Raw genomic sequence first — 13,028 nt, 5'->3', positions numbered from 1 at the left:
GACATCTCATCATGTAATAGTGCACTTTACTGATTTTGCATGCTTTTTATCTAAAAGTACAATTCCTTGAAAAGTTCCAAAGGTGCAGTAATCAGGATTTCAAACTGTGCCCATAATAGTTTGTAATACAATAATCATGAGATAAATAAGGCAAAGTGAAAAGGGCTTTAGAATATATTTTCGGGTAAACAATAAAAATAAGTCTCAATTATAAATGCCTCATTTACGGATCTCCATCTATTGGAACTATATCCCCGTCTCTTTGTTTCCCCCTCCTATTCTACTTAGCGACCTGATGTATCCCTATATAAAAAGTGTTATACTAAACTTTCTATGACATCTACAAATTACTACATAAAAATAAAAACCATAAACAAAATGTAGTAATAAATAAACAAAATTGTGGATGTAACCAATTAGTTTTTTGCAGAGGTGTCTCTTTTTCTAATTTCAGAACTTTGGGAATAAGTGCTTACTCTAAAGCTGCGTACACACTTCCAATTTTTATCGTTGGAAATGAACGACGAACGACCGATTGGCCATAAATCGTTCGTTAAAAAAGTAACCAACGACGCCGACGAACGAGGATAGTCGTTGGAAATGAACGACCGGACCGGCGGATGGGATTGGACGACGATCATTGACCATCTATCGTGTGTACGGTCGTTCAGTGATCGTGCATGGTCTGAGCATGCGCGATGAACGAACGTTCGCTCAATACAGACTGTATTGTGTATATGAGTGTATGTGCCTGTGTGTGTATATATATATATATATATATATATATATATATATATATATATATATGTATATATTTATTTATTTCTTCAAGCGGAGTTCTTCATCTTGTTCCACTGCAGTAGGTACTTCATCCTGTTTTTTCCAGCGGAGTTCTTCATCACAGTGTGGTGAATCTTTATTCGTTTGATCCGAACATTCGTACACAGTATTCACTTCCTGTGGTGCACGTCACTTCCTGTATCGTTCAAACGATCGCATCTACTGTGTTTCCCCGATTTTAAGACATCCCCAATAAAAAAGCCACCCCCGATTTTTGAAAAAATAATTAAAATAAGACACTCACCCGTGAATAAGACATCCCCCGATATTTGATCCTGTGTGTGTCTCCTTGATGCTGGCTGCAGCACGTGTCTGCTCCTGGCTGCAGTGCAGAGTGAAACTGAAAGTAACAAGCCGGCATTCTGCACCAGGAAGCAAGCTGCTGATCCCTGCCCTAACGGAGATACCTACACTTAATTACTGGTAAGTGAACAGAAGGGGACAATCAATGGCATAGAGTGATCAGAAGGGGACAGTCATTGCATAGAGTGATCAGAAGGGGACAGTCAATGGCATAGAGTGATCAGAAGGGGACAATCATTGCATATAGTGATCAGAAGGGGACAATCAATGGCATAGAGTGATCAGAAGGGGACAGTCAATGGCATAGAGTGATCAGAAGGGGACAATCAATGGAACATGAGTGATCATGAGTGACTTTCAACAATAAATGTGTACTGTAGTCTTCTTCATGGAAAAATAAGACATCCCCTGAAAATAAGACCTAGGGCATATTTTGTCATTTTAAAAAATATAAGACAGTGCCTTATAATCGGGAAAACAGGGTATCGTGTGTACAATATCTTTGAACGATCGTGTCGTTATCTGTATGTACAGGATCGGTGCCATACGATTGTTCGCAGATATCGTGCAGGATCGTTCGTCGTTCGTTTACCAACGATAAACATTGGAAGTGTGTACGCAGCTTAAAGCTATGTACACACTTGCAATTTTTTTTGCTGGAAATGATTGTTATGGATTCTTTCCAGCAACAATAAGAATAAACAAGTGCTGTAGAGACAGAGGTGTTTGTTCTATGGAGAGGGGTGGACAAGCGGAAGATACCTTGTTGTGTTCTCCATTGGGTACAGTAATAGTCATTGGCCATTGGCCAGACTTAATCATGAATGTTAGTCCCAGGCAACAAAAATCTGAAGCCTGTACATAGCTTTAGCCTGAGTTTAAACTAAAAATGAATGTGTTGATGTGCATCATGTTACAGATTTATTTCAGTCACTTTAAGCTGCAAAAGGCAGTGTAACGTATATAGTGTCATCGTGATCCTGAATGCAGTAACCATATAGCAACAAACACAAGAAAGACTATAGATGATCACAAGGACTGACGGAATAAGAACTCCTTACTAAACAAATCCAATAGCAGTTTATGTTCTGTAGATTGTAAATGAGAAATCAAGACGACCCAAGCTGCAAACACAACGGACAATCATCTTGTATCTCATTCTTACATGTACAGTGTGTCCTATAACACAGCACTAGTTCTCAAGCATGCAGGCGTTTCTCACACACTCTTGTTGTCCTCTGCAAGGGATATTTGTAGCAGAACATACTGCATGTCATATTTTCATCCTGCTGGGAATAGTAAATGTTTAGTGGGAACCAGTATTATGCCTCAAGGGTAATATCCCATAAAAAAGTTCTTCTCAGTCTGGGAGAGTCTGTATGAATGATCTTCTGGCATCAAACACAAATTGGGAGGACGGATATATTTTTACTCCAGAGGAGTTATAGATGAGACATAAAACTCTGGAAGCCAATTAAACATATCAGACGGAATCACTGACATGTGTATGCTGTATTTTTGTAACGGTAAATGGCAGATGCCAAAAAAAACATTGAAGAATGGACACACCTCAGTTGTTTTTTTCTGTTCTATCCTTTTTAAATGTTACTTTAAAGAAATTTGAGTTTGATAGTTGTTATAAGAGAGAAATAAACAATAATGCTAAAAGGAATTAGGTTTTCAGGTTGAAAAGTAAAAATTTATGGATACATAGGGACTAATATTTTTGGATTGCTATTGGTCTCCAAGTAACCTTAAGTGTACCATAAAGTGGAACTATACCCACTTTGGTAAGGGCTAGTCTAAGTATCAAGTGTTAAAAGTAAGATTAAGCGTTTTGTGTGAGAATTAGCTGTTCAGGGTATATTTCAGAGTGATAAAGACTGAATGGGAAGCCTGCGGCCTCCTGGGATATGTGGCCTATGTATATGACATATAGGCTGTGGACCGCGCCTTCCACGCATGCCCATTCCCGAGAAAGTTTAGAAAGGGATTTCTCCTCTACTGTAAAAAAAGCAACCAAACTCACACCTGGAAAATGAGAGATCAGGTGATGTAGGAAGAATAACTAGAAAGAAGATGGCAGAAGAAGAAGAAGAATCGTGGGGGGATCAACGGCTTTTCACCTGTAAAGGTAAATCTTATTTTTTTGTTGTGGTAGTTTAAGGCTTAGCTAAAAGTTTAGAATTAGGGTGGGGTTGGAGGGTACATAGAGCTAACATGTTCTGGTTTCTTGGCAATGAAAACCAATTCACTACAGCTTTAAATTTTACAGCAAATGTTAAACCTATACATTGGAAGAATGGTTAGGATAGGGGTAACCACAGCACCTTTTTTAGTAGCTGTTTTTACCCAGATACAGTAGCATTAAGAAATGATGCAGACATTGTCCTGTTTATGTTGTATTATACCATTCCCTATAGCTGGACAGGATCAAGCAAGTAGACAACAAAAACACTATATTATGCTGTGTATATATAAATGTGTGCCAACACAGGTAAAGCACAAAAGATGTCCACCTCACCTGCATGAATTACCTTTTACAGTAAGTGTTACATGCATTACATATTACATGTAGCAGAGACAGTTTTTTGTAGGTTTTTCCAACTTATTTTTTTTTTATATAAATATGCCTATTTTTAGATTAAAGTATTCAAAACTACATACTACAGACATTGCAATATGTCATATTTTCCCAGCTAGGAATATTGCATGTCAGGCTGCTCCCATAAAACTCCTGGTTCCAGCAGGAACACCCAAAACAGTTCATCGTGTTTTATAGACGTTTTAGTAGTATGTGTATGGGGTGGAAAACTCATATGGTAATCTCTCACAATCCCTTCATTTACCTAAAAGTAACAATGGAATGCTCACAGAAATCTGAACATGTCAGCAGCCAAGGGCAGTGGTTAGGACTGGTGGTGGAGTTGTTATACATTACAGCTTAGCTGCTGACTTTGGCAAAAAGTCAACATCTGCATATCAGTACGTTGTAATTAATCTGAAAAAGGCTTTATAGAATAGTTACTTAAGTCTGTAAACAAAACGTATTTATAGATACACTATAAATATATTTAAGATTTACATGACTAAATGAATATTTTTTAGCCTTTAGACCATCATTTTACATTCAGGGTTCTGTGGAACCCCAAGTTTCTATGAGGTTTCTATGAGGTTCTATAAGAGGTTGCTTGGGGTTCCTTGAGCAATGAGCAATTTGTGCCTCTGAGGTCAGTTTGAGTGACATCAATGATCTTTTTGGCTATCAGTAAGGGTTTCCCCATGTTAAAAAGGTCAAGAACGGCCACTTTAGACTATTATCAATAAAACAAATATTTTATAGACAATGCCTTTAAAATCCCTGACCCAATGCAACAGAACGTTTAATAGCAAAATGACAATATAAAATGATGAGGGTGTTATAATTTATTCAGTAGCAAAATGACATTGTGAATTATTTAAAACAATTTCTCCATAAATTGTCTCTTCATCCCATATGACCTTTAACCTTTGCTTGTTTTTCAACAGAATAGCCTCATTGTATGGCATAAATTTGTTAGCCTCCCTTTAAGAGAGCTAAAGAGCAGCACACAAAGCCGCCACCACAGACATAGTAACAGTCAGAATACCGATCTATTCTGGGCTACATTTCCATTAATGTTATTTATATTGTTAGGCTGTAAGGTAAAATCAGAAAGTGGCATATGCAGCTTTGCTCACGTCATCCTGAGTAATATTAATGGGAAACACTGTCTGCACCATCTACTAAATCTGGCTCTTAGTTCACATAAACATGTTCATCATCAAGAATATTTGTATAACATTAGATATGAAAACCCATTTGTACCTTATGATGTTTTTCTTTTGGATGGCACATACAGAATTGCTTATACAGTAGCATACACATGAGTCATGACTTAGTATCTAATTGGTTCGGGGATAGTAATAAATCAATTCCTCACAAAGAGCTTTTCTGGAGATCAGAAGCTTGAAATGGGCCAGGAACCATTATGACTTTAAAAGATTCGCGGATGAAAAAAAAAATCAATCTTTTTTGATAAAAACAGTGATTGCCAATACAATAAGGTATAGGAAGCCCAAGGTGAAGTTGTTTTGATACAGTATTATTTATCTGATATGACATACCCTTACCTATATACAGCGTGATTTTAGGCCTACACTTTTTTAGTAATGGCTAATCACAAATGTTCATGTTTTCTATGATGTAAATTGCACATAGAAAAACATGGTGATATTTCTAGTAATTTGTGATTAGCCATTACTTAAAATGTAAGGTGTGGACCTAAAATCATGCTGTATATCGGTAAGGGTATGTCAGATCAGATGAAATAATACTGTATCAAAACAACTTCACCTTGGGCTTCCTATACCTAGTTGTATTGGCAATCGGTCTTCTTATCAAGAGGGTTCAAGAAGAAATGGCATGTAGCATTAGATTGATAAGGTTGATTTAGATTTATAAGAATCATATGCTTTTCCCTTAGTATAGTGAATTATCCTTTTGCAGGGAATATTTCACTTAGTTTAGTGAATATGGAAGAATACCCAATCACAAGCAAAGTAAAAAAAAATTACTTTTTTTCTTGCAATTTATTGGATGGTTGATATCAGCAGAACTGCACCTCATTTACTATAATAAGGGAATTATCCCATGGAAATGATAAATAGGTACACTGTAAAGTAGTAAGTAATGTCTAACTTCTCCCATTTGCAGCTGCTGTAATGAAGAGAAATCGCTGCAGTAGAACTTTTCAAAATACATAACTCAGACAAGTGTCTTGTACTTGAACACTTGACTTTTTACACTTGAATTGCAGTCTGGACTGAAATCACATGTAATATAAAGCCCGGTTCACATCTATGTGACTGCCAACACACATCTGCATGGAGTTTGCAGGTTTTCCCTGTGTTTGTGTGGGTTTCCTCCGGTTTCTTCCCACATCCCAGAAACATGCAGGTAGGTCAATCAGTTTACATCTATGTGACTGTATAGATGTGCATTGTGCTGTACACTGCCATGTGATGGGATCATGCACCACACACATTTCCTTGCATTATTTTTCGTTTACAGCCACAATGTAATCTATGCTACATGCAGTACAGTGCACTGCGATGTGATGTACAGTGAGTCCTTTAGGCGCTGAAACTCACCAATGCATGTAATTTGCAATACTCTGCTGGGTGAAACCACATGGTAGATGGTGCTGCACCACACAGATATAAACCCAGCGTAGTTGTCTCAGTGGTTAGCACTGGCCTTTGCAGCACTAGGTCACAGGTTTGAATCTCAGCCAAGACACATCTGCATGGAGTTTGCATGTTCTTCCCCTGTTTGAGCGGGTTTCTTCTAAGTACTTTGATTTCTTCCCACATCCCAGGAACATGCAGTTAGGTTAATTGGCTTCCCTTCAAAACTGGCCTTGGAGTGTGCAAATGACTATGGTAGAGACATTAGATTGTAAGTCCCTTTGTGGGACAGTGAGTGACATGACAATAGACTTTGTACAGCGCTCCGTAATGTGTTGATGCTATATAAAAAAATAAATAAAAAGTAAGAGCTGAATAAATGGTGCATGTGGTATTGCTTTTAGTGTCTTTCTACTGTTCACGTTAGGGTCAATCACTCCTAAATGAACATGCAAAAAAAAAAAAAAAGGGTAGAAAGCTGCATAGGGGGGAAACACACAAATAGAGATTGATGCTTTAACTTTGCTACTCAGACTTTGAGTAACATATTGATAAATGTTACGCCATATCTGAATAATCTTACACCCCACCTTATGATTTACACAAGGATGACTATACCTGGTGTATGCAGACAGCATGACTGCAGCAATATCATTATCAGTAGCTCTGCCCCTTCATTTCACACAATGTACCCATCATGCCCTATCCTAAGAGAATATACAGTGTTTCAGAGACACAAAAATATTTTCCATGCTGTACTACACTGGGAATGGAATGTTTAGACAAATGAAAAAAGCCAGCCAATAAAATGGTTTGTTAAGCATAACAGTTATTTTACAGTAAAATGGTTTGTTAAATATATATATGTGTGTAACAGTAGACTGTTAGTGTAGAGACATTACACTATGTTACTGGAGTAAAGTATGTGCGACCACAGTTTGATTTTCTTCCTGCAAGATATAGTAAGTGAGACATGCTTTGCAAAGTGTGACTTTAAAATACTGCCTAAAATACGTAATGACAATTATGTGATTTATAACTTTCTGAGTGAATGCACGCTGATTCTCTATGAAAAATGAAAATCTATTTTTTTATGTAAGGCCCCTTGGTGTAGTAACATGTATGGGTCCCCATCTCCCACAACTCAAATAAACAGCAGTTGTATTTTACATCTACAGCCATACAATATGCAAGTGATATTTGTAGGGTTCTGATGAAATAGGATATTTACCGTTTTTACACAACACAATATTAAGCCAACACTGTGAAGCGATGTATAAATGAAATATAATCAAATAAAGGAAAAAGCTAAGAAACATAGAGAATAAATAAACATTTGCATCTGCCTCGCATATCCTTGTGCAACACCAAGAGGCTCGAAAGCATTTACTGTAACCCAGCGGTCCCTATGTGTAGGGGGGACCGTGGTGGCACAAACCCATACACAGTCATGGGTAAAGAACTGAATTTGCTAATACTGCAAAGTTAATAACGCCCAATATTTTCAATATGCTGCTGCAATGTAAGTTACTGATTTACAAATTAACATACTACTACTGCTGTAAAAAGGTAAAGACAGGATAAACCTTCCTAAATTCCAACTTATTTCTACAATCATATGCCATCATAAAGTAAAAAAAATGTAAAAAAGTTTACTTGGCCTACTGAGCAATACTGCTGTTGAAGAATATTAGCTACAAACATTGTATTCTTATGGTTAGACTTCCACCTCATTGAAGAGCATCTGAGCACCAAGTTTTCTGTGGGCATGAGCAACTTTAGTGTGACATTCCAGTAACTATTTGAAGATAACATAGCTGAGAATTTAGAAGTATGCAAACAAGATAAGTATTGGTATTGCTGTGTTCTTGTACACATACTGGTATCTGATATCATAATTTGAAAACCAGAATAGTGATTTCCATGCTTGTTTTATCTATACGAGGAACATTCCATAACTTAACAATGAAAAGTGCACATCTAAGGAAGTAGATAGAGGGACAGTCTGTTTTACTGAATGCAGAACATGCCAACCATCCCACCCTATGATCTTGGGAATACTCACATAAAACTGATTTATATAATCATGACAAGTAACACATTTTCTGGTACCTCCATATAAAGGTCCACTCAGTAGACACTAAGTGGGATCCCCACGTTTCCCTGGATTGTGCAGGGGCCATGATGAGTTATGTGAGTTGGCAAGCTTTCTCCTTCTCCACTAAGGGTAAGCAATCACCCATTGGTACTGCAAAATAACTAATTTAAAAACACATTGCCTGTTGTATAGAATACACCTTCTAAAAAACTAAACTGATCATATTTATGGTCCAGGAAGCAAGAGGTGCTGATCAACAAAGCTTTGATACTTCCTGATGGAGGTAAAGTTTGGCTATCCTCAACTATTCTCTTTGGCCCATTGCAATAAAAAGCTGTTTACCTGGCAAAAAGGAATGTGCAGGAGCCAGGCAAGCTATGTAACTACTAAGAAATGTAGTATATTTGCAGCTTGGCAGAACTGGTATTAGAGAGGACTGCTGAGGGTAATATCATAATAACAAGGTTTTCAGGGTGTAAAGGGTATACAGGCTGGCATTAGGATGTCCTAAATTTCTGGAATTGACATGTTGCTTAAGAAAGCCGATCTGTGACAGCCTGTAACTTTTACCTAGTGTTGGACAGTGGGCACCCAGGGGCAGTAAATGCCACAGTAAAATGCCACTAGTCTAAAATCAGCCTTAATGATATAATAATAAATACAGAGCTGCATTACCCTGAAACTTTTATATCTGCACAGAGTTCAGCTTTACGTCTATTAGACCACCATAACAGCCAGGTGACTGGTATTTGCAGGAGGTCAGTAGCTTCCAAACATCTCTGATCTTGGGATTTCTGTAACATCAGTAGTAACCCAATGCTGTGCTGATACTTCAACTTCAATTTAACTTTGTAAATATTTAAACATTTCCCTTACATATAATAAAAATATCAACAAAACATTAATAACATAAAACACTTGTAGTTTTCTTTAGTGGAAACAAAACAGAGTAATAAAACAAATTCACAAACACAACCTACTTTCATTTCTTTGGGTAAAAATATGAACCCAAAACACTGCAAGAATGTGTTACATTGGAAAAAGGTTGTATACATTCTATACTAGGAATCCATACATTCCTAAGGTATACTGTATATATTCCTTACAAAGTGCTACAAGTTCACCAAAAGCAGACACACAATTCTTTCACCCTAGGCTTGTACATGCTAGAATAAAATGTATTCCAGTTAAATCAAACTGGAGGTTTAGAGGCCACATTGGACCCACTTTTGCTTGAACCTTCTCACATTTAGGGTTAAGTGAAAAAATGTCAGACTATTTGTGTATAGTATTATTATACATAAGTATTATTATTACTGGAGTATTAAAGCAGACAATTTGTGTTCCTAACCTTTTGGACCCTAAACAATAAAAGTTGCCTTGGTCAGTAACCATATTTGAGGCTGTTCATCACTCTTCACCAGTCTTACACAGCATACAGAAACAGCTGTCACATATTCCTCTACCCATCAAACTATATACCAGTGCTTCTCACCTTTTTAGTATGGAGGTACTGTTAAAATAACTTCCAAGTTTTTGGATGTACCCTTGAAATGACATTCAGGTTCCAGGGAACCCCTAACATAATTACTATATCTACATCTACAGATCAGAAGACATTAACATAGTCATTTGGAAGAATGCTTTTTACATTGCTGATCTCTTGGAAGAATGTCCCTTTTAGATAGCTAATAATACCACTGGTACAACCTATCTGAAAGACATTCAATGCTCTAGGAACCTCTAGAGAAACCCTATGGTTCTACAGAAAGGCTGATACACAATGAAAAAGTTGCTGATGTCTTGAAGTGATGCCAATAAAAATATGTTCCAATAAAAATAACAGTATGATGAAAAAAAGAAATTAATTCAATTAGTCTGATATGCATCTAACTGATATGCAATTAGTCTGATATTAGCCTTGATCTGCATCTAACTTATGTTCTATTCATCACACTACTACAATTAAGGGAGGGCAAAAGAAAGGTGTCCTGAGCAAGTTTTTGGCATGCAGTGAATAGGTCCATGATGGAAAGAAAGCAGTTTTGTTAATAGATGTGATTGGGCAGTTAAAGCCATTTCTAGATCTGCATGATCATTGGGCTTTCATTGAGTAAATGACCCTGCAGAACCCCCCATAAACATGATCAGCCTGAAGTTGGGTTCAGGACAGGACAGGTACTCACCAGCTGATTGGCTCCGGTCTGAGCTGCTTGTGTAGGGCTACTGAGAATCCGAATAAGCTGTCTTTGTCTCCATCCTTGATGAGGGTGTGTGTGACATCCAGATTGAAGGCAGTCACTGTGTCCCTGGACAGGAGACATGTAAGGCAGAGCAGAGCAGCCCCCAGTGCAGGCATGCTGCAGGCTGGATGGGGGGTGTGGAGGTAGATGGAGAGGTGCAGGGCTTCCCCTAATACAAGCACACTGAGACAGCTGCACTGACTGCTGAGCCTTGCCTGCTGTCACACTGACAGGAGGGAGTGATCAGGCGGAGCACAGCTCTCACACAGGGAGCACAGCTCTCCTACAGGGTAAGCCCTCCTCATGTGCCAGGATTCCAAGCAGAGGAGGGGGAGGAGAGGGAGCAGGTGGATGGACAGACACTCTGACCATTGCTGTCACTTCCCAGCCAGCCACACATGCTGCTGATGAGCTCATCTTTCACCAGTGTGACGTCACCCTGGAGGGGAATGTGCTGGCAGGATGCAGTAACTGGTAATACCAGGGAGATCATTCCAAAAAAACTGCATTGTGATCTGCTTTGCTGGAGAACAGCTCTATACATAGCAATCAGTAGACGTGCTGCGAGATAGAAATAGTTTTACATATGATTCTTGCCTAAAAATACTAAAAATGTGGATTATTAGGTGGAATCACTCTTTTCAATTTAAAAAGAGTAGGAAATGGGCAAAAATTTCATGATCTATTAGCCCCAGTGTGACATTTGGATGACCTGATGTCCCATTTGTACCACAGGTTTACTAAACACACATGCATTGCTGTGCACTTGGCACAAATCGGGTGCATGCGTTTGTGTTTTAAAGGTTTTATTGAAATTTTTCAAAAATAAATTACAGCAGTTGCATTGTTGACATATAAAAATTGTGTTGCATTAATGCACAGATTTCTGCATAGAAATGCATGCATTAATGCCACACTTTATTGAGAATAGGCTCTTACTGTGTAACAGGTTTACTGAGCTCCCCTTAACTTACACTAACTCTAAATATGTTTCTTCACTACCATTGTGATGGTATTTGGACGGTTTTATGGAATTACATTTAAGAAAGAAAGCTATTGGATGTGTCGGGAAATTTCATCATTGTCATTTTCAATACAATTGTGTTGTTTATAGAGCAATTATTCATCGCTTAGGCTGGGTACACACGTCCAATGGATCTTGCCCGATAATCGGCTCAGGGCCGATATCGGACGAGAATCTGGCGTGTATACAGCACCCAATGTCCATCGCCTGAACGATCGTCCTGGCGGATCCATGGAAGATGGACGTCGAATGATCATAATGGAAGTAAGGGGGGAGAGCGTGCAGAGGGGTGCCGCCCTGTGTTCCCCCCCTCTCTCTCTATAGAGCAGAACGATGCTGTATGTACAGCACTTGTTCATGCATCATGCAGTCGTTAGTCGTTGGAAAGGATCTTTCATGATCCTTTCCAACGACAATGAAAGCATGTGCGTATGCAGCCTTGCACAATCCCTAGAGCTTAGAACGCAAAGTAGATCTGCTGCCACTTTTAGGCTCTATCAATCCAAGTCACAAAACCCTACACATGTGTATGATTTTCTGCCCCTCTATCATCTTTCTTGAATAGAAATTGGAATCCTGATAAAATCTGATCTATCATTCCTACACACAACTTGATTATGTACGGTCAATTATTATTTACCAACGTGCACTGTCTAATCACATCCAATTGGAAACCCAATAATCAGATGCATGTCATTGGTCAGATGCTGATTCCCCTTTAATCTCACCTTATCGGACTAATCTTTTGCCATGTGCTCAGATTATTTGTATCACACTGAACGATCATTTAATTAATTTGATCAATTAATAGAATCCGATTTGGAAATATTGACGATAATAATATGGTTGAATATTGTAATACAGAACACATTACTAGAGATGGAGTTGGGTTTTCTTTACATAATCCAATGCAGAACATTTAAGATCAGATGCACAGCACTTCACACTTTTCTATACATCCCCTAACCACAATGTTCTAAAAATGCTACAATTCTGATGGAAATCACTGAACACTACTAACCTGTCTCAATTATTTTATTCAATTAGACATTAGAAAATAAAACAAACAAATCATATCTCACAGATGGCATCATACTCATATAGCATGTTTATTATGTTTATATATGGCATGTCTCCTTTATGGAATAACACTTTTTACCCTAATGGAAAGAGGGTTGGATCAGAGAACAGAAGCAGATCAGAGGGTTGAAACAGAGCAGAGGGTTGTATGAAGGCACAGAAACATGCAGAGGTTTGGATCAAGGAACAGAAACATGCAGAGGGTTGTAGCAAGAAACAGAAACATGCAGAG

At 38.1% G+C, this 13,028-nt stretch overlaps 1 protein-coding gene across 10 annotated transcripts in view; it reads right to left on the bottom strand.

The window, feature by feature from the left end:
• Positions 1-10,950, bottom strand: part of ITGA7 (integrin subunit alpha 7) — a 79,370-nt gene extending 68,420 nt beyond the window's left edge. For 4 of the 10 annotated variants that reach the window (XM_072409138.1, XM_072409146.1, XM_072409118.1 and 1 more), the window contains exon 1: positions 10,636-10,949. In XM_072409138.1, coding sequence (XP_072265239.1) covers positions 10,636-10,808 — 173 coding nt within the window. In that variant the 5' untranslated portion in view covers positions 10,809-10,949. Of the gene's footprint in view, positions 1-10,635 lie in introns of all 10 variants that reach the window. The other 6 variants (XM_072409081.1, XM_072409089.1, XM_072409126.1 and 3 more) reach the window with 3 other exon arrangements.
• Positions 10,951-13,028: the final 2,078 nt, after the last annotated feature.

The sequence above is a fragment of the Pyxicephalus adspersus genome, chromosome 1 (genome assembly GCF_032062135.1).
Source record: "Pyxicephalus adspersus chromosome 1, UCB_Pads_2.0, whole genome shotgun sequence".
NCBI lineage: Eukaryota > Metazoa > Chordata > Amphibia > Anura > Pyxicephalidae > Pyxicephalus > Pyxicephalus adspersus.
The sequence above is the reverse complement of the archived record's forward strand: the minus strand, read 5'-3'. Positions and strand labels throughout refer to the sequence as shown.